This window comes from Diuraphis noxia, unplaced genomic scaffold (assembly GCF_037042655.1).
Source record: "Diuraphis noxia isolate RWA-SAM2 unplaced genomic scaffold, SU_Dnox_SAM2 contig0005, whole genome shotgun sequence".
NCBI classification, from domain to species: Eukaryota; Metazoa; Arthropoda; class Insecta; order Hemiptera; family Aphididae; genus Diuraphis; species Diuraphis noxia.
In genome coordinates this window covers 47,283,121-47,303,022 of record NW_028301715.1, presented here as the reverse complement: position 1 = coordinate 47,303,022, position 19,902 = coordinate 47,283,121, and the positions used below count along the sequence as shown (strand labels likewise).

The window sequence follows — 19,902 nt, the reverse complement described above, 5'->3', positions numbered from 1 at the left end:
TCAACAAAATTTAAAGGCCGAAAATCATCTAGGACAATTAATATTTAGTTCTACGACGACTGAATTAAACACATTTTTTAAATTATAGGAATATAATATGTTATATTATTACAGATAAGTACCTATTTATAATCGAGAATTTTCGTTAGAACATTAAATTTTAAATTTTGCTTAAAATTGAAAAAATGTACTAATTTTACTTAGAAACTGTAAAACTTAATTTAGTTAATAACCAGAATTAATTAGTGAGAAAATACTTCAATTTTCCAAAATTTAAGCACTTAAAATTAAAATAAGATAACGAATCATAAGTATTAGTTCAACAGAAGAGAAGATTTTTCTCATAGATAAGTCTTAATTGTTTTTCTTACTCAAAATTATAATAAATAAAGACGAAACTGTTAAAAAGATATATAATACTCAACAAATATATATATATATTCATTGCAATGTTTGTCAGGCCTTCTCAACTCTGGACTTAAGTCCCCTAAGCCCCACGATTATTTATTTAAATTTTTAATTCTCTAAATATGTCATCGACAATTACTAATTTCATCGATTGCATACTTTATACCCAAACCAAATACGATTAAATTGCAAATTCTTATCTCGATATTTGTCTTAAAAATATCCTAAAATGTTTCAACCATCCAACTATGATTTCGGTGCTTAATGTATTATCCATACCTAACCAACAAAGTGTATTACCTAATGTATAATGTATATGTTATGTAAAATAGTAAGAAAAAGTTATTGGTTTATAAAATTCTCTTGGTATGTACACAATACTGTATAAAAATGATTAAAAATAGTTATATTCAATAGATAAAAAAGAAGATCAAAACAATATAAAACATGAACTGAGTTACCCATCAAAATTCAACATAATATAGGTAAAAAACTAATAAATATTTGGAAACATTCTAATAAATTAATCGAATAACAAATTATTCGTATTTAAATGTCTTAACCTTAAGCGATTGTGCGATTATATTCGATAATAGGTAATACATTTTAAAAACCAAAGATTATATATGGTCTATGATGCTCAACAAAAATATTCGTTAAATGGAAATCCACTTTAATTCTTTATTGTTTCGCATGCTCATAAAAATAGCTGTATAAAAAATGTATATGTTACAAAAATATGAAGTATCAAGACAAAATTGGATACTTACATTATTTATTTTATTTTGTATGTAAAACATATTTTGAATTATTGCGTAGGAATATAATATACAAAAATTATACATAATAAACATAATTGTTTTATATTTAATGAACTTAATTTAATACTGATTATGTCAAAACCTTGATTAATACATATTAATACACAATTAATTGTATATAGTTTAATATTTTTGTTAGATTTAGATTTATTTTAACATTCTTGCCTTCATTATGGTTATACCTATGTGTGGAACATCTATTGGACTGATTTTTACAAATGCACAAACTATTATATAAATTTATGAAAATTGTTAAAAATTAATTTTAACTTTTAAATCCATATTTTGTAGGTTTTGAAGTGCATGTGGTATTATGCTTATACATGTTATGATATTTTAGAACTCAAAATTTATCTTACTGCTATAATTTTTAAGCATATAAGTTGACCCGGGCTTTGTGTCAACAACAAAATAGATTTATCCTGTTTGAATCAAAAATGAAACAAAGAGAAATCGTGTGTTTGAAGGTGCAAATTTTATGTGTGGAATGGTGACAAAAATGTGTTTGTGTGGAAGGATGATTTCAAACCAAAGTGGTAAACATGATGCGTTGACAGGCTGTTATGACGGAATTCGTTAGTTGAATTACTTGAATTCATATCCACATATCAAAATATATTATATATTATCACGCCACAAACAGAATATTGAACATTCAGCTATATTTGGTTAGAACTTTCAGTAATTAAAAACAGTTTTAAATGAAAATTTACTAACGGTATTAGTCCCAATAGTACCTATAGGTATACACGTCAAATTAATTACTTAATTAATTTTAATAAAAAATTTATTAACATCGATTGGAGTTAATTACCCAACAGAAAAGTTTTTACAGTCCAAGTTTTATCTGTTTTAATTGATCGTTAAAATCGTTTATGTTTTTTTGAAACAATCGTACATCAGCGTAATTAAATTTGTTTAATATGCTTAAACGATAAACATTTTATATTTTTTTTCACATTTCAACCGCAGGAATAGTTATTGCGTTATTTCTCACTGTAACCAAGTGAACCTATAAAATTGAGGTTTATCACGTTTGGCGAAACAATGTCAGCACCGCTATTATGATGATATCGTTTCGGCAAGTTGATATTTGGGCAATGTATAGGTACATAATAATACACAGTTGGGTAAAGAACTGATTGATGATTCAACAGATGGAATTTTGGAATTTGATTAATAAGCTGATTGATAGGAACAAACTTTGGATGTACAGCATAGCAATGGTTTGTTATATAATTTGTACCAGATATTACCTATCTACAAACATGAAGATGTTCACTGTTCACGAGTTACATAATATACTCGTATAAATGCAATAATATTAAGAGCCGAAATATTTGTAAATACATTTTATAATTTTATTTAATAGATATTTTTATTATATTTATTATATATTATTGTTTACACGTTGAGTGCCACGTAGTCGACAACTGTTATATGTACCTATCTTTATGGGTATATTATTTCATCGGTTATTGACGCACCATTTCAATTTTTATTTGTGATTATTCAGTAGGATCTCGTGATTTCATTGGTATATTTGGGTTTTGTGTAGCTATTTTTAATGTGTATTAATTATTTTTCCCCGTATTGTATTACTACGACAGCGACAGCGACGGCGCGGCGATGTCGAATTGTCGATGACAGCGCGGCGGTTCTATTTCCAATAATATGAAAATATTATATTATTTGTGTTGTCAGTTGTCATTAATTGGCTGACAAAAATATTAGTTTATTTTAATAATATACAGGGTGTATATTATGCGTAAACAATTTTGTTTTATATGTAAATTTGTATTTATTATATTTTTTTAAATTAAAAAAAAAATTATGTGGCAATAAATTACCAGTGACCCTTATTAAAAATATCCATTTTATTATAATATACATTTACACTGAAAACAATATTTGCATTCTAAATAACATCTTCACCGGGTGCTGGGAACCGATGTCGATATGTAGTTGACCGTCGGCGGCACGACTCAGTTTTGGCGCGGAAACTCACTATACACCCATTATAAATACCGGTGAGGCACTCAACGTGTTTTAATCTGTATTCTACGAAAACCCCAAACAGCCTTCACAATGCATTAACCAACTTCAATGATCTATGCTCTGATCACTCAGCAGTCCTTCTCACAATACACACCGCTGCCTCCAAAAAGCCAAACAAACCCAGTATCATTCAAGGCCGTATGGACTGAGAAGCCTTCAGAACCCAACTCATTAACTATATAGATCTCAAAACTAGATTAAAATCACCTCAAGACATAGACGACGCTGTTAACACCCTGAAAAAGTCTATTTAACAAGCAGTATAGCCCTCCTCCACTATTCCTAACCCACTCAATAAACCCACCTTTGATCTTCCACATTTTGCCAGAACTCTAATATCGGAAAAAAAGGAAAGCCCGCGTTATGTGGCAAAGAACTAAATATCCCTCTGACAAAAGACTATTTAAATACCTAACCAATAAACTCAAAAGAATTTTAGCTAAAATCAAATCTGATAATTTAACAAACCATCTCTCATCCCTATCCACCACCGACAATTCTCTTTGGTAAAACACCAGGAAAATTCTCCGCTCTCAACATCCAGTACCCAGTGAAGTCAATTTTATAATCAGTAAATCTGCGTGTCATAATACTCCAGGATACGACCTCATTACATCAGAAGTTACCTCCCAACTGCCCCAAAAGCCATCTTATCACTCAACCCACCTCGACATGCTCTCAACGTGATACAAAGAATGGGGATTCAAACTCAAAAAATCCAAATCCATCCGCTGCACATTCACTCTCAGACCAATAAGCTGTCCCTCTATCACACTTTACAAACAACCTCTCCCGACCGTTCAAAAAGTGCGTTCCCTAGGTTTATACCTAGATCGCCATCTCACGTGGCTGTCCACATACGTAACAAATTGCAAGTACTCAATCGTCAAAAACTGCTTCGCCTTCTTCTTCCTTCCAAATATGTCACACTACATAATACAATCTACAATCCTTATGTATAACTGTATAAGGTACTCCTCAAGCCTATCTGATCCTATGAAATTCAACTCTGGGGATCAGCCAAAGACTCTAATGAAAACCGAATCCAAACATTTCAATCTAAATGCCTCCCGCAGATAACTAAAGCTTCGTTTAATGTATAGAATAATACCCTTCACAGTGATCTCCTCATTTCAACAGTTAAAAACATCGCTAAAACTCTATACAAACATCTTCACCTTAAATGTTCAAATCACCGAAACCTTCTTATCCAAAACCTCTCTTCTCGAACAATGCCGGGTGACCCTACCCGACGTTTAAAGCGTAGCTTGTGCTGTGATATACTATTAGTCGACTAGTTTACAAGTCTACTAACCACTACTACCCTGCCATGAAGTGCTATTATTGAATAGCTTCTTCAATTAAGCCGACCATGATCCATGAACAATTATGTATCCTTTCATTGTGTTTATAGTACATATTTTTCTTAAAAATTGTACAAATTAAATAAATATGACAAAAAAAAAATCTGTATTCCATAGACTTATATCTAAATAATAAAAACATTTTTTTTTATAAATAAATTATAATAAAAAAATAAAATTTTGGTTTTTGTAAATAAGATACGAGTCGCAAATTGGCCACCCCTGGTATATATATTTATTTTTCAATCCTAATTATATTCCTACTTAATTATCATTTTATATTGATAGAAATCTTCACTTTTGTATAGCTGATGAAATTAATATTTATTTTTTATTTTTTGGGGGACATTTTTTCAATTTAAAATATTTCACTTTCTATTAAATAACCACGAAATTAATTTACATATTATTTAAAATATTAATTAATAAAATTACATTTGGGATTAAATTTATGCTAATACTTTTTTTTTAGACAACGGAATGATTAAAAACTAAAAAGTGAACGGTTATTATGTTGAGAAAGAATTATGACCATCGTAATATATCTTACAACCATAACATATTTCGTGAATAACTATATTGACTCTAATTTAATAACTTAAAAGTTATAACTTACAAAATAATATATTTTAAATTTGTTTATTAAGCTGAAAAGGGATTTCAGAAAAAGTCTTAGATATTTCAAGAATATTTAGTGTCTCATTAAAACAATTATATAGATACAGCTGTTTATTTTAAATCATTATAATTGCGTTCATTAAATATGAAAATAAATAAGAATTAAGTTTCATAATACATATATATATTATAAACGTATGTAAGCAACACAATTATTAAAGGAATTTTAATAGGGAGATAATTATTTTTAATATATTATACTTTATTTAAAAGGCTCATAACGCGTATCTATAGTATAATAAAAAATTTAGATTGAAATTTTACAAATGTACCTATACACTTAAAATGAAAATATTATGTTGTTGTTTTATCGCTCAAAGGTTCAACATCATATTAATATATACTATATAGCTCAATAACTACTAAATAAAATGAAAATCAACTATATTGATCTATTTTCAAACTGTTAAACACCAACTACAATTGAGTTTAAAGATAATAGTCTATTTGAAGAAGAACATAATAGTTTAGTAAATATTTCATTCAGAAATAAATTAAATAATAAACTTGAAACTTCGTAAATTGTTGGATGTGTGGATAATGGATATAAGGAAATTTAAATATATAATACGTATTCCATAAAAAATGTATAGGCAACATCTTATTTGAAAATTCAACTCTAGTAATAAGATAAATAATATTCTAGAACTTTTAACCTAATTATTATACACAATACACATACACATACGCAATGTACATAAAGCATAATATTAATAATTCATAACTAATAAATAATATATACATATTTATAATCTGATAGTATAATTTGTATACATTATGTTGTATATATAACATTTCATGTAGCTGAAACTTAAAAAAATAAATAGTAAAATTTAAATTATTGTTATAGAAGAAACTATAATGACTTAAGTAATCAAAGTGCATTAATGCATCGTTATTTTTCACTTTCTCACTAGTTCTAAATTTAAAGGAAAATTAGAAAAACTAAGAAATGAAGGTGTATTAGCGTGAGTTTATTATAAATATTGTACATTTTCATATGTTATAAATAAATACTGTTTCATAATATTTTATAATAAATGTATTGATTTATATAAAATACATTAGTTATGAACACATATAAAAGACAAATATGAATACATAATCATAATAATAATAATAATTAAAAGTATAATTTTTTAATCTTAAAAAAATACGTCCAACTGTCAAAAATAACGATTTCAAGTTTAAATTTAAGGCATTCGGTGAATTTTCAAGTAACCTTCTGTAATAGTGTAAAGCCATTAAATGTATTTATATATGGGAAATGTCTTCACAGGAATTCAGACAATTCAATTTCCCAGGACTAGATGTAAATACTTTCTGTTCGACAACATGTAATATTTGATAGATGTTTTATTATTTCTATTTGTTTTAATAATCTTCCTGAGTTCACTAGTTCACTCAGTACCGTTTCTTTACATTATATGACTTGATAACATTGGCGTGCCTGCGGAGGCAACAGAGGCAGCATATTATGCTGCCCCTGGACTTTTTTTGGGTCCACCGTGGCCGGCAAATATTAAATATAGGCCTTGGTAAAATTATATTTTCACAAATGATGACCATTGTGAATAAAAAATTATCATTTTTTGGTCAAGTATAGATAAATATTTTATAATTATAGAATTCGCCAGTATAAAACTAATAGACTTGTCTATTTAAAAAAAAAAATAGCCTGGTTTTAAATCGTTCATATTATTATAATTTTGGTCAACAAATCGAAGAATAAATTGGGGTTTAAATGTTATCGTCTTGTGCATCATACTATACTAATACGGCCATGACGCTGCCGGCCCACCGAAATGTACGACTTTAATTATGTACCATATTATTGCTTTAATTATTATTATATAAAAAAAAAATTAACATCTTCAGTTTTCTACCAACAGATTCAGTGTAATTATTTTTAAAATATATATTTTATATTGTTATTTATTTTAATTTTATTATTTTATAAATAATAAATATTAAATATAGGCTTGTGAAAAGTACTCATTTAGTGGCTTAGTATTACTGCACAACTTTTTATCCAAAGAAAAACAAATAACCAATACAATTTTAATCTTGATATATACAATAGTAAAAAAAGTAAAACTATTGACGGTTTTTAATGGCGAAATTAAAGAATAGGCCGAATTAATGGCTGCATCTGAGTTGGGTCCAAAATTTAAAATTACTACACTAGTTGGGTCCCAAATTATTTTAGGTACTACACTAGTTCGGTCCCTGATTTTTATAGTTACTACATTAGTTGGGTTCTGAATTATTTTAGCTACAACATTAGTTCTTGAATATTTTTTGGTAAGTACTACACTATACTAACATTTTTCTTCCCATTTTAACAGACTTAGGACTGTCTATAATTTATTTAGACCACAGGTATGGTTAAAAACCTAACCTAACATTTTTAATATTTTTTTCACTTACACCTAAATAGCATTATGGCTATATTTATATTATATAATATGTATTTTTATACTTGGTTTTTAACATTTTAAATATTTTTACCAACACAAAAGTGATTTATTTTTTATACAATTCTAATAACCCGTATTTTAATGGAAAAGAAAAAAAATACTGTAAATACAATTTTAACCATACTTGTGGTCTAAATGGATTATAGACAGTCCTAAGTCTGTTAAAATGGGAAGGAAAATGTTAGTATAGTTACTTACCAAAAAATATCCAAGAACTAATGTTGTACCTAAAATAATTCAGGACCCAACTAGTATAGTACCTACAAAAATCCGGGACCCAACTAGTGTAGTACCTGCGATTCGCCCCCAGTACTCGGGATCCAACTCGGATGCGCCGGAATTAATCTCTTGCTGTGTTTCTGAAACCGGAAGCTGCACACGCTTATGTTTGAAAATTATTGATAATTCGTAAAAAATTATTTACTGAATTAATTGTTTTTAAAATGTTAAAAAATGCCATAACACCATAATATTTATGATAGATTCCCCAATACATTGTTGTTGGGTTTTTTTATTTAATTTTATCGTAAACTCAATTAAAACAATACTAATATTAATAATTCTAAAATATTATTATCCTTAATTTACATAATAAACCGATTAGAAACAATCCATAATATTATTTAACATATCGTTTTGGTGACACTTTGACATTATCATCTATACACGGTTCTTTATACAACATTTTCAAATAAAGTCATTATAATTCATAATCTATATAACACTGGAAACCTGTTGCTTCACTTTTGATTAATAATATTATTATTCATCAAAAGTAAATCATATGTAAACCTAACCCTTCTCTAAAAAGATTTTTGACACACCCTCAATAAATAGGTACTAATAAAGGTATATAATAGTATATAATATATAACCTATAATAGTAGGTACTATAAATACAGAAAAATAAAAATAAAAATGTAACAATAGTTTTATTTGTTTTGAAAAAAAATGATTTAAAACTGACTGGTTTGTCCCCTTGATTAACCAATTGAATAATAAAATGTTTAGCGAAATTTAAAGATAATGGATTTAATAATATTACAATCAAAATAACTAATAAGAACTAATTAACAACAAATAACATACATTATGAAGGTGTTTATTTCAAATTTATGATTGCTACAGAAAATATGATCAATATAGCAGAATAACTCTATTTCACAATATTTCCAGAAATTCTAAAAAAGTCAAAAAAGCGAGTATCTATATACATTCTACAACGTCAGAGATGACATGTTAGTCGAAGATCAGTAAATTCATATAATATGACCTGCAGTAGCGTTGTATAAGGTTGTAATTTTAGAATAATATTGAATGTTCTAATAATCTAACGTGAATAATTTAATATATAGCTCAATTCAAAATATTATTTTCATAACATAAATATATATGAATACACTCTAAGTGTAATTACACCTGTTAATATAATATGTACATATTACGTTTCTCAACAGATCTTAACATCGTTTTTTCTAAAAGTGGTTTAATTTAAGATTCATCAAGTTTTAAATAAATGAATAATAATAATTCAAGTATTGATTTTTTTTTATGTGTATAAAGCAGCTAGTACATATAACAATGCTAAAAAGTAAAATTATATTTAATTACATAAGAATGGAAAATTAATCGTTAGATTTAGACTTACTGTAATAATAAGATAATCTATAACTACTCAAATTTGTAGTTAATAGAACTTAGTTCAAAGTAATATTACACAAGACAGACGTATTGTGAAGTCATAAAGAAGGCTTATGATATCCCAATCCCCCTATAAAAGTTTAATTTGCCATTTCAAATATTTTATGATTTAATGTACGTCAAGTCGTACCATATAACATGTATTATATTTTGTCAGAAGTTTAATGTAAGATAATTAATATTGAACGGAATACGAGAAGAAAAGTAAATAAATTTAATTTCTAAAACCTAATTGTTGTTGTATATAATATGTATTATATCATCATACTTACCTAGTCTAAAGATATAGAAATCAAATTATTTGCAATAATATAAATAAATAAAAAACAAAAGTCCATTGTTTGTAAGAGCCGAATCATAATATCATAATTAATACACAACTATAATTTGTCATTTTTGAAACAGTAAAAGTCATGAATTGTAAAATGTGAAATCGCCTAAAACTAATTTAATGAAATCAGGAAAAAAATAAACATTTTATAATATGATATTCGACTGAGTACAGAGGAAAAACATTATTAAATGTAGGTACCTATGTCCGATATCCAATATTATATTAGACTTAATAAAATTATCATTATAATATATCAAACAAAATTAAAAATTATTTTAACCGTAGGTGAACGCAGAGTTTCAGGTCAAATACTACAATAATTTTTACATTGCTTTATTTACCATCCACCACTTGGTTGTCAGTTTTAATTTAATCAAATATTAAAATTATAATATAACAATACAAACAATGAAAAAAAATGAATATTTTCAACCGGTCGTCCGGCGCGTCGTGTAAAGTGATAAAACAGAGTTTTACGATTCACATATTGAAGTATAGATGTACAAATTATTGACCTGTAACAATTAATTATTGTCCTAAAATTACAAATCGTATTGTTTAATATGTACAATATAAATATTTAGAGTGGAAATCATTATTTACACGGATGGGCATCGTGTTAAAAATTAAAATGTCAACTGCGGGACAGTTTCCTCAAATCCAATCATTTATGGATCCACTGGCCGCCCAATCGAACCTTGGCACAGGACCTGTGTAAAGTTGACGCAGTAAACCTTAATATGGCAATATGGCTCGTGCTACTATGCTTATAATACGCCAATTATATTAACATATTTCCGTCAACCAAAAACATCAAAACATAGAGTATACAGGGTGATTCTTATATCAAACAACACTCATTATTTAAAAACGTATTATTGACTTTTTTCAATTTTTTTTTTTCAATTGTAGATTTACACCCTTCTTGAATTGTTTATTTTTTTTTATATTTTTCACCCTTATATTTATAAGATAAACCACTATCAACTTTTGATTTTCAAATGGTAACCTATACTTAAAATTTCATAAATTAATAGAGCTATTTTTTTTATTAATTATTACGTTAAAATTTCGAATTTAGTGCTAGTAGTCTATGAGTTATAGGTATTTAAAGTTTAAATTGGCAGAGTGGAGTGGTATGGGGTTACCCCGCAAAATGTTTGTCCACTACTCCGCTTGTCTAAAACTTTAAATACTTATAACTCATAAACTACTCGTCCTAAATTCGATTTTTATGTATCAAAATTTTTAGAAAAATAATCTGCTTTGGAATATGAAATTAAAAAACTATGTTGTCATTCAAAAAAGTAAAAAACTTAAAAAATGATAAGGATAAAAAATATTTAAAAATATAATTTTTTGATTAAAGCGTTGGTTTTTTAACAACTTGAAACTAAATAAAATAATATTTTGAAAAAAGTCAATACTTTTTAAATAATGAGTGTTATTTTATAAAAGAATCACCCTGTATATTCATGCATACGCGATACCATATCTTTAGAAACGTCATGATGGTCCTTCGTGTACTTATCTATTAGTATTTTCTATCTTGTCTATAGGTCATAGGATGACGATTAATTATTTTAAGCTAATAAAAGTATATATTAATAGTTTACGCCTTAACAAAAAAATACGAAATACCGGAAACTCAATAATTATAAGAATATTTTATTTTAATAGATTTACTATACTTATCACATAGGTACTTTGTTTATAAATTAACTTGAATATTGGGAAAATAAATGTAAGTAATTGAAAACAGCTATCATAAAAATAATATTAACTAGAATGTCAACAAGTTTGGACAGGAGTGCGTGATATACGAAAATACTTATTTTAGTATGACTATTATAAGTAGTCATATAATTATTAATAATAACGTATTACTTAATTTGAAATTTTTTTATAAAACTTTAAAAAGAAAATACAAAAAATTACAAAAACATAAAAATCATATTTAAGTTATTTGTATTCACCTATAAAACCATGAAATTGGGCCTTGGAGTAATCAAATTAAACAAACAATCTAATTCTGTTGTACCTATACAAAATAAATAATATTACGAAACCAAGAAAAAAAAATCCTCGTAAAAACTGCCAGTTTGTGTGCACTTAGAAAGGACGAAGCTTTTAACTAATCATACATTTCTATTTAATAACAGACTGCCAATACAAACCTACCACCACAACTGTTCAAATATGATGAATAAATATTATGATACATATCTAGAATATAAAATATCAAAACTTCATAAATATAAGACGGACAATGGTTTATTCATTTTTTGTATTTAAAATGCATTTTCATTGTCAGAAAATTAAATGGTAGAAACAACTTTGGTACTATAGTTCTGGTTCTGTTTCATAAAACAACATCTAAATCATCGATAGAAATAAGTAAAACCGAATGAGCTTGTCGGTTTTATTATAATGAATTGAAAGCATTTTAATTTAATTTCGTTTTGGATAAAAAAAACTTCGTATATCTACATCAAGTATATGTATAGGTAGTTACTATAAAAACCGAAAGTATTTAATTTTATAGGTACCTACACTGTTGTTCGATGTATATTGAATAATATATTATTTTGTACACTAAATTGCAACGTAAAAAAAAAGTATAAATATTATTATATAAACAATTAAAATGATTTCGAATCAACATTTTATTACGGCCGAAACAACTATATTTTATGTTTTAAAAAAATAGTATAGAAATACTAATGATGTAATTTTTTTCAAAACAATATTATATAAAGGCGTACCGTTTAGCGTTTACGGTAAATTATGCAAATCATTTATCACATTTAATGACGTATATTGTATATTTAAAATTTTTTTTTAATAATTTTTTTCTAAAATTGAAACGCGTATTATAATGTTTTTAATATATGATAATCTATAACGTTTAATTATATGAGTAATTGTTATTAATTATTATCTGCCTAAAATAACAAAAATATTGTATTTTTAATATTACCTTTAAGTAGATTTTAATTCAATGTTTTAAAAATGTACAAAATACATCGGTGTTCAAACATTTTTTATGAAAAGTAAGTTAATCTATTTTTATTTTCATCTAGTCAAAAACATCGTGTTTCTTGTTTAAATTGTACTTAAAGAGTTAGAATATTATAGTAGTTGATTTCTTCTTCAAACTATTCACCAAAAGGATTTTTTTGTAGATGGCAATTATTTATTATTTGTTATCTAATAAGTATTATTCATTAAATTAAAACATTTAAGTTTTCTACGAAAAAAGCTCTTCTAACTCTTAGCAAAATATAATATTGTTCCAATTTTGTTCTTTAAAAAAAAAAATAATAATTTAGAACCTTAGATATTCCTACAAAAAGAACCCATTCATAAAAACTATAGTTTTTCCCAATTTTACAAACACAATACCTAGCTTGGACAATTCAATTATTGCATTTTTTAGTACCTCCGACTATTGATTATGGGCCATTAACAATTTTTGATGTTTTAGAGCTTTAATGCTATACTTTTAGAGATTCATATAAATATGTAGCTATTTAAATTATAGATTTCTTAATCCAATGTGCAAATTAAATTTTTTGTCTATAGATAACACCGAGTATTTTATATTTTGTAATAATTTATTGTTGTATACCCAACTAAATAATTTAATATAATTTTTATTAAACATTGTTTTAGGTTATATCTTCAAAAACATTATTGATTCTAATGAAATGCCTTTCATTTTAGATTAATGATAATGCTTATTTATTTAATAAAACAAAATCCGAAGAATGGCAATTGAAGTACCTACAAACGATTTCTGCAAACAACCCTTTAAAATATATAAAACTTGTTTATCTTGTAAAAAATTATGTAAATATTCAATTGTACCAACACCGTAGAGTAATAAATTGAACAATTTATTCATTTTTTTGAATATTTTTTACTACTACTTACCCAAAAATAAATAACCATTGAGGCATTAAATAATACATATCGGGATTACGATGAAAAAATAAACAGATGTGAACTTTAGACCAATTCAATAACTAAGAAAATAAATGATTATTGAGTATTACCTACCATAAAAAATAAGAATTTTTAACATTACCTATTTCCTAAAATGTCTTATTTAGGTTCCTGTGGATTTTGAATTTTTGGTAAACTAAAAAAATATTAATTATTATACTATTTTACATTATGTTACTTTGATAGAGTTGTTTTGATAATCTAATTCAGTCCATTAAGTCTTAACGTTTAAGAAACCTAAAAGAAAGAGAAAAAAGAAATATTACATCCATGAAATACTAAACTAATATCATTATATTAGATTATATAGGTAGGTACTCATAATTATTTCAGCCACATGGCACATGCCAGACAAGCCCTGCCTATACTACTACTCTAAAACCGTCGTAACTATCACTATAATATTATCTAGGTAGACTTTCAGTAAGTATCAATAAAATTATATATATATATATATTTTTTAATTATAAAAATTAAATATCTACATGTATAGTATAATACGAGTATACAAATATGTTTTGTCAATAGCGCTAAGTTTCTTCGGGTTTTCCGTTATTTTTTTTTTCATTAATTTTATTATTCCAACTGTCTATTTGATTTGTTTTTTCGCGTTTTTCCATGTATTCTAATAGCTTTTCTATTAGTATTTTATCCTAAAAATGTATATTATATTTTTGCAATATTTTCATTTATCTGTTCTATACATACGATATAACCATATCATTATTTACTTTTTTGTGAAAATAATCATCTTCTAAAACAGCTCCTCGTTCTGTAATTTTCCCACCGCCTCCTCTACCATTGTGTCCACTACTTACCACTGTTCTGCAGACGATACTCAAACTGGATCGTTTAGCTCTGCTATTAAATTAAATTTAAACGATGTGGCTAATTATACAATCCAATCAATACTATTTGTCATTTTATATTATGTTTACCATACAATACTTCTCAAATTTGCTATCAAAAACATGGTCTGTACTTTAGAATGTTAGAATGTCATTAGTTATATTACGAGCTATATACAAAATAGTATCAAAAATCAATAAAGCTGTTGTTTTAAACTGTTACTTAGCAATTAAATATATAGATTTAAATGGGCATTGTGTAGCGAAGTGTGCGTGTGTGTAAGTGGAGGAGGAGGTGAAGAGCAATCTATATTCTATATCCATGTCTATCACGTTTATGCGTCTCTGAAATGTTGTACACAGGTAATCCTATATCCAAGGATGTACATTTCGAAGCCCATTCTATTGTTTTTACATAGGGTTGCCATTGGTAACATAAAATAAAATGCTTATTTTAATTGTGCATAATTATTTAGACCTATATTTTATTTATATTTGGTTTAAACTGTTTAAATAACTGTGATCAAAATATGTGTAGCTCACATTTAGATGAGTCTAAGAGAGGGTAAATTCAATGGCATACTTAATTTGTCATGGCCAATGTCATACGGGATCAGTTATAATTAATAAACATTAAACATATTGAATATATAAAACCAAAGGCCTAAGCCGGCCAGATGACCCTTATTCAAATATATAGTTTTCAACAGGTTTTCATAAAATATCTGTCAATATATTCAGCGAGATCTAATTATAATAGAGACATGGGCTATTTTTAATCACTTACTTTTTACTTTTCAACACTTAAATGCTGAGTACAGCTGATTCGCGAAAAACAGTAATATTATGTTTGTTACAATTCGTTACTGAAAATATTATAATTTTAATGATTTGACATAATTTTTAAACGTTTATTTTATATTTGATTAAAACAATTTGGATAATCGTATTAAAAATATGTGTAGCTTACATTCTAACGAAGTTTAAAAAGGTGTAAATCCGTATAGGCATTTACTTGGGCAACTATGAATATGATTAACTAGCTAATTTATAAAATTAATAATAGATACAGTTTATTTATAGTAAACATGCTACTCGTATAAATATTGTTAACAAAACTCAAAATATTGTATGTTATGTGCGGCAAAGATTTCATTCAATCAATGAATTCACTTAGCTAATTGTCAACAAATATTGACTACAAAATTTAACGAATTTTAACGGTATTTTTAGTCTAGATTTTTTTTTTTTATTATAGTTGCACGGTATTTGAAAGTACGGTAATACTATAATTTAAGTACTAATTTAAACACTGCCTACATTTTAGCAAAACTGGTTTCTAAAATACAATGATTAATCAGTTTACCGTTGTTTATACGTATAATGTTGCATACGGTAGGTACCGTAATGTATTCAACACACCTTACTTAACATTTATTGGGAAAATGGACTTGCAATAAAGTACTTTTAATGAAATGCATTAACAGAATATTAAATTTAACTATTAGTTTTAGTGCTATACTTACCGAAAAAATGGATCGCACAATAGCAGTGTAGGTAATTATCTATAATCCATCATTTTTTTACTAACAAAGTTTATATTACTACCGAAGCCGTTATTATATTATCTTAATATTATCATTCAAATTAAAAGTTTGTGAGATAGATACACTGTTGTAATTCTGAAGTATTGATGTACGTTTACAGAGTTTTTAAAACTTTTTACCCTTGTAGCTTAATGGAATTTATTCAGTCGATGTAGTCAATATACGTAGTTGCTAACGTACTCATCTCACTTGAAAAAAAAAACTACAAAAACCATGGGACCTAATAATATATATTTGTTAAGTATTCAAATGGCTTGATTTAATCAATTTGTTGTTCCTTTCAGATGACTCAATGGAGAATTTTATAAAAGAAGTTTTATCTGCTAGTAACAGAGGGGTTTCAGCAGCTAAAAATGTTTCGGGAGAACCAAACTGGAGTTTTGGCCAATCTTTATTTTTCGCTTGCACCGTAATAACAACTATAGGTAAGTATAAGAATATCGATAACTCATAGAAAAATGAATTTTTTTTAAAAATTTTTTTCTATTAAGACATTTTGTTACTCTTTATTCGATATTTACTCCCTGAAAATGATTGCAGTGATTAGGAGATATCTTTTTACTTTAAATTGTTGTTAATAAATTTATTACACTGATTTTATATAACATGGGTTATATCTTAACGACAAATACATCATTTCAAAAGCTATTTAATTTTTGAAAATATTGTTTATGGCAATGTAAAACAACACATTCAGAGAAAAATATTTTACTATTTTTATTTGGTAAATTTTTTAAGATTTTCTTATGACATATTACATTTTTAATTACATAATATACTACTGCATAATATGCAAAATATTTTTTATAAGATTATTAATTATTATACATGCAAATCAAACTTTTAATGAATCGATTTGATTATTAGTTTAGAACTCATAACTGTATAGCTTATGTATTTACAATTTAGATGAGCTAAGTTTAAATAAATACTATCACTAACTGAATACTCGTTATAAATTTGACATTTGCGTATCGTATCGAAATTCCCTGACATAAATACATTACAGTTTGCTTCAAAATATTAAATTCAAATATATGTTTTCAACAAAAAAGTATGACACATAGAAAATGGAAACGACGAAAAATATATATTCCAGACCTTATAATAGTTTTTGAACTGATAAAGAGTGTTTTACGTTAAAATAATAACCAAAAAATGTATAAAATATCATTTTCTTAGTAATATAATTTATATTAATATTGTACAGAGCAAGAACCTATATACAAATTACTGACTTAGTTTATTAACTTACAGTTATGGCCTAATTAAATTGGTAGATATATGTAATACATATTGTTCTCATGTAATTTTTTTATGCAATACTTATATGAGATTCATAATAATTAAATTTAAAAAAATAGTTTATTTTTAAATGTACAATATAAATTATATTATGTCTGCAGGAAATCGGAATTATACCCGTATACGCATTTGCATTATGTATGTATAAAATGAGTGTATGCAAGATTACAAGGGTTTGAAATGTGGGCGTTTCAAATCAAACTGATTTCATAGACGATGGAACATTTTATCATAGATAAGGCATAAATAGTTAATAGAGTGAATAATTTGCATATTTTATAAAAGCTTGATAAATAAATTAAATCTTTCTTTTTCACGATAAAGACAAGAATTAAAATGCTGATTAACAATCAATATGAAATTATAAGTGTTTTATAATTGAAAATAATATTTTTTAATTAGGGAATAAATTATCGATTGTATTGCTTTCAAAAAAATGAAATTTACATGGCTTCTACCATGAATTATACGATGGATCTTGGGTCGGACCCAGTTTCTTGTCTTTATATTAATGTTAATCAATTTTGTACACATTTTTTAATGCATTTACTACATATTTTTGTGCTTATTGTCGCATATTTTACCATTCATATTTCCATCATGAATTTATAATACATACCAATAATTCCTACCTAGACTTGTTACACAATATAGTTAATTACTTGAGTCAGTCGATTCTATTACATATTATGTACAATGTACATTATACGAAGGTACATAATTATCGTGTCGAAAATATTTTATATTCCAGGTTACGGTCATGTCACTCCGCTATCTCAAGAAGGCAAGTTGTTTTGCATGCTCTACGCGCTTTTCGGTATACCCTTGACACTGGTGCTGTTGACTGCACTGGTCGACCGGTTGATGATACCTACGACAAAGTACCTGCACTTCCTCAACAGCCGTCTTGGACATTTATATCCGCCGTTTACTATCCGGTTGTTACATTTCGGCACTATACTCGGCACGTTGATATTTCTGTTTCTACTGCTTCCCGCGGCGATGTTCACATATTTGGAGCCCGAGTGGAACTACATGGATTCATTGTACTATTGTTTTATATCACTCACAACCATTGGTCTCGGAGACTACATCCCGGGCGACGCGCCAGACCAGAAGTACAGACCTCTCTACAAACTAATGATAACCGGTAATAAATTAAATGTCGATAAAATCCAAAATGTATATCTTAATATATCATAAACCGTGCGGATAATGACATTTCTATCCATATATATATATATATATATAGGTTACCTGGTCGTGGGGCTCGTATGTGTCATGTTAACGCTATCTATTTACTACGACATCCGGCAATTAAACTTTGGTGTGCTCTTCATGTTGGAAAATGACGAAACCCGTTCGATTGACCCAGAAAAAATGCATTTACAAGAACCTGGAACGAACAGGACCAAGTACACAAATGAAAAAGATTCACCCACAAGCTTGGAGGATACCACTCCAATACACAGCATTCCTTAAAATTAGGTACCTACAAATATCATTGAAATTAGTTGTTTAAAGTTACCGTAATACGAATACAATATACATGTATACCTAATTTTTCTTTTCTCTGTTTTTAAGGTTGAAATAATAATTATAACCAATAATGATTTCTGCTGTATACAATGATGACAGTTACCTATATTCGACCAAAACCAAAATCTCTATCCAAAAACAAATTATTACAATAATTATTAATTATATTATATTAATATATTATTATTGTTATTACCTTTAGATTATAAATGAATAGATTATAAAAGATATGTTGTTACATATATTATTGATTTAACTGAATGATACAATAATTATTAATCCAGCCACAAGATTATAATAATATTTACAAAATATGTAATAATACATTTATTAGTTTAAAAAGACAATACCGTTATTAGTTGAGTACTATATGATCTAATTAAATAAATAAAAATATATTCATCGAAGTCTCAAAAAGGTAAAGGTTGTATTTTTTTTCATATCTAAAATGTAATATAACTATTTATGTCATGTTTTTCTACGAAGGTATCGTTATAGATTAAAATGTCATACATTTTACACGGTTAAGTACTATCATGACTTATATTTCAATAAGTTTATAATTATTGAATTTAAAAAAAAAAAACAATTAGTTTTTAAATAAAAATTAAAGCGTTGATCATATTATGGTTTAGTTATTATTATATATTAAAAATATAAAGAACTTGTATTTTAAGTTTTACAATATATTTTGTGTTTTTAGACTAACAAAAAATATGTAAATTTAAAAACTAGTATAAGTACTAAGTAG

General features: G+C 26.5%; 1 protein-coding gene across 1 annotated transcript in view; it reads left to right on the top strand.

Annotated features, from left to right (window-relative positions):
* The window catches only part of LOC107164209 (potassium channel subfamily K member 1-like), a 44,811-nt gene extending 25,243 nt beyond the window's left edge, over positions 1-19,568 (top strand). Inside the window, exons 2-5 of the mRNA XM_015511943.2 lie at positions 16,592-16,732; positions 18,364-18,762; positions 18,865-19,100; positions 19,197-19,568. Of these exons, the coding sequence (XP_015367429.1) occupies positions 16,592-16,732; positions 18,364-18,762; positions 18,865-19,094 (770 nt within the window). The 3' untranslated portion in view covers positions 19,095-19,100; positions 19,197-19,568. The remainder of the gene's footprint in view (positions 1-16,591; positions 16,733-18,363; positions 18,763-18,864; positions 19,101-19,196) is intronic.
* Positions 19,569-19,902: the final 334 nt, after the last annotated feature.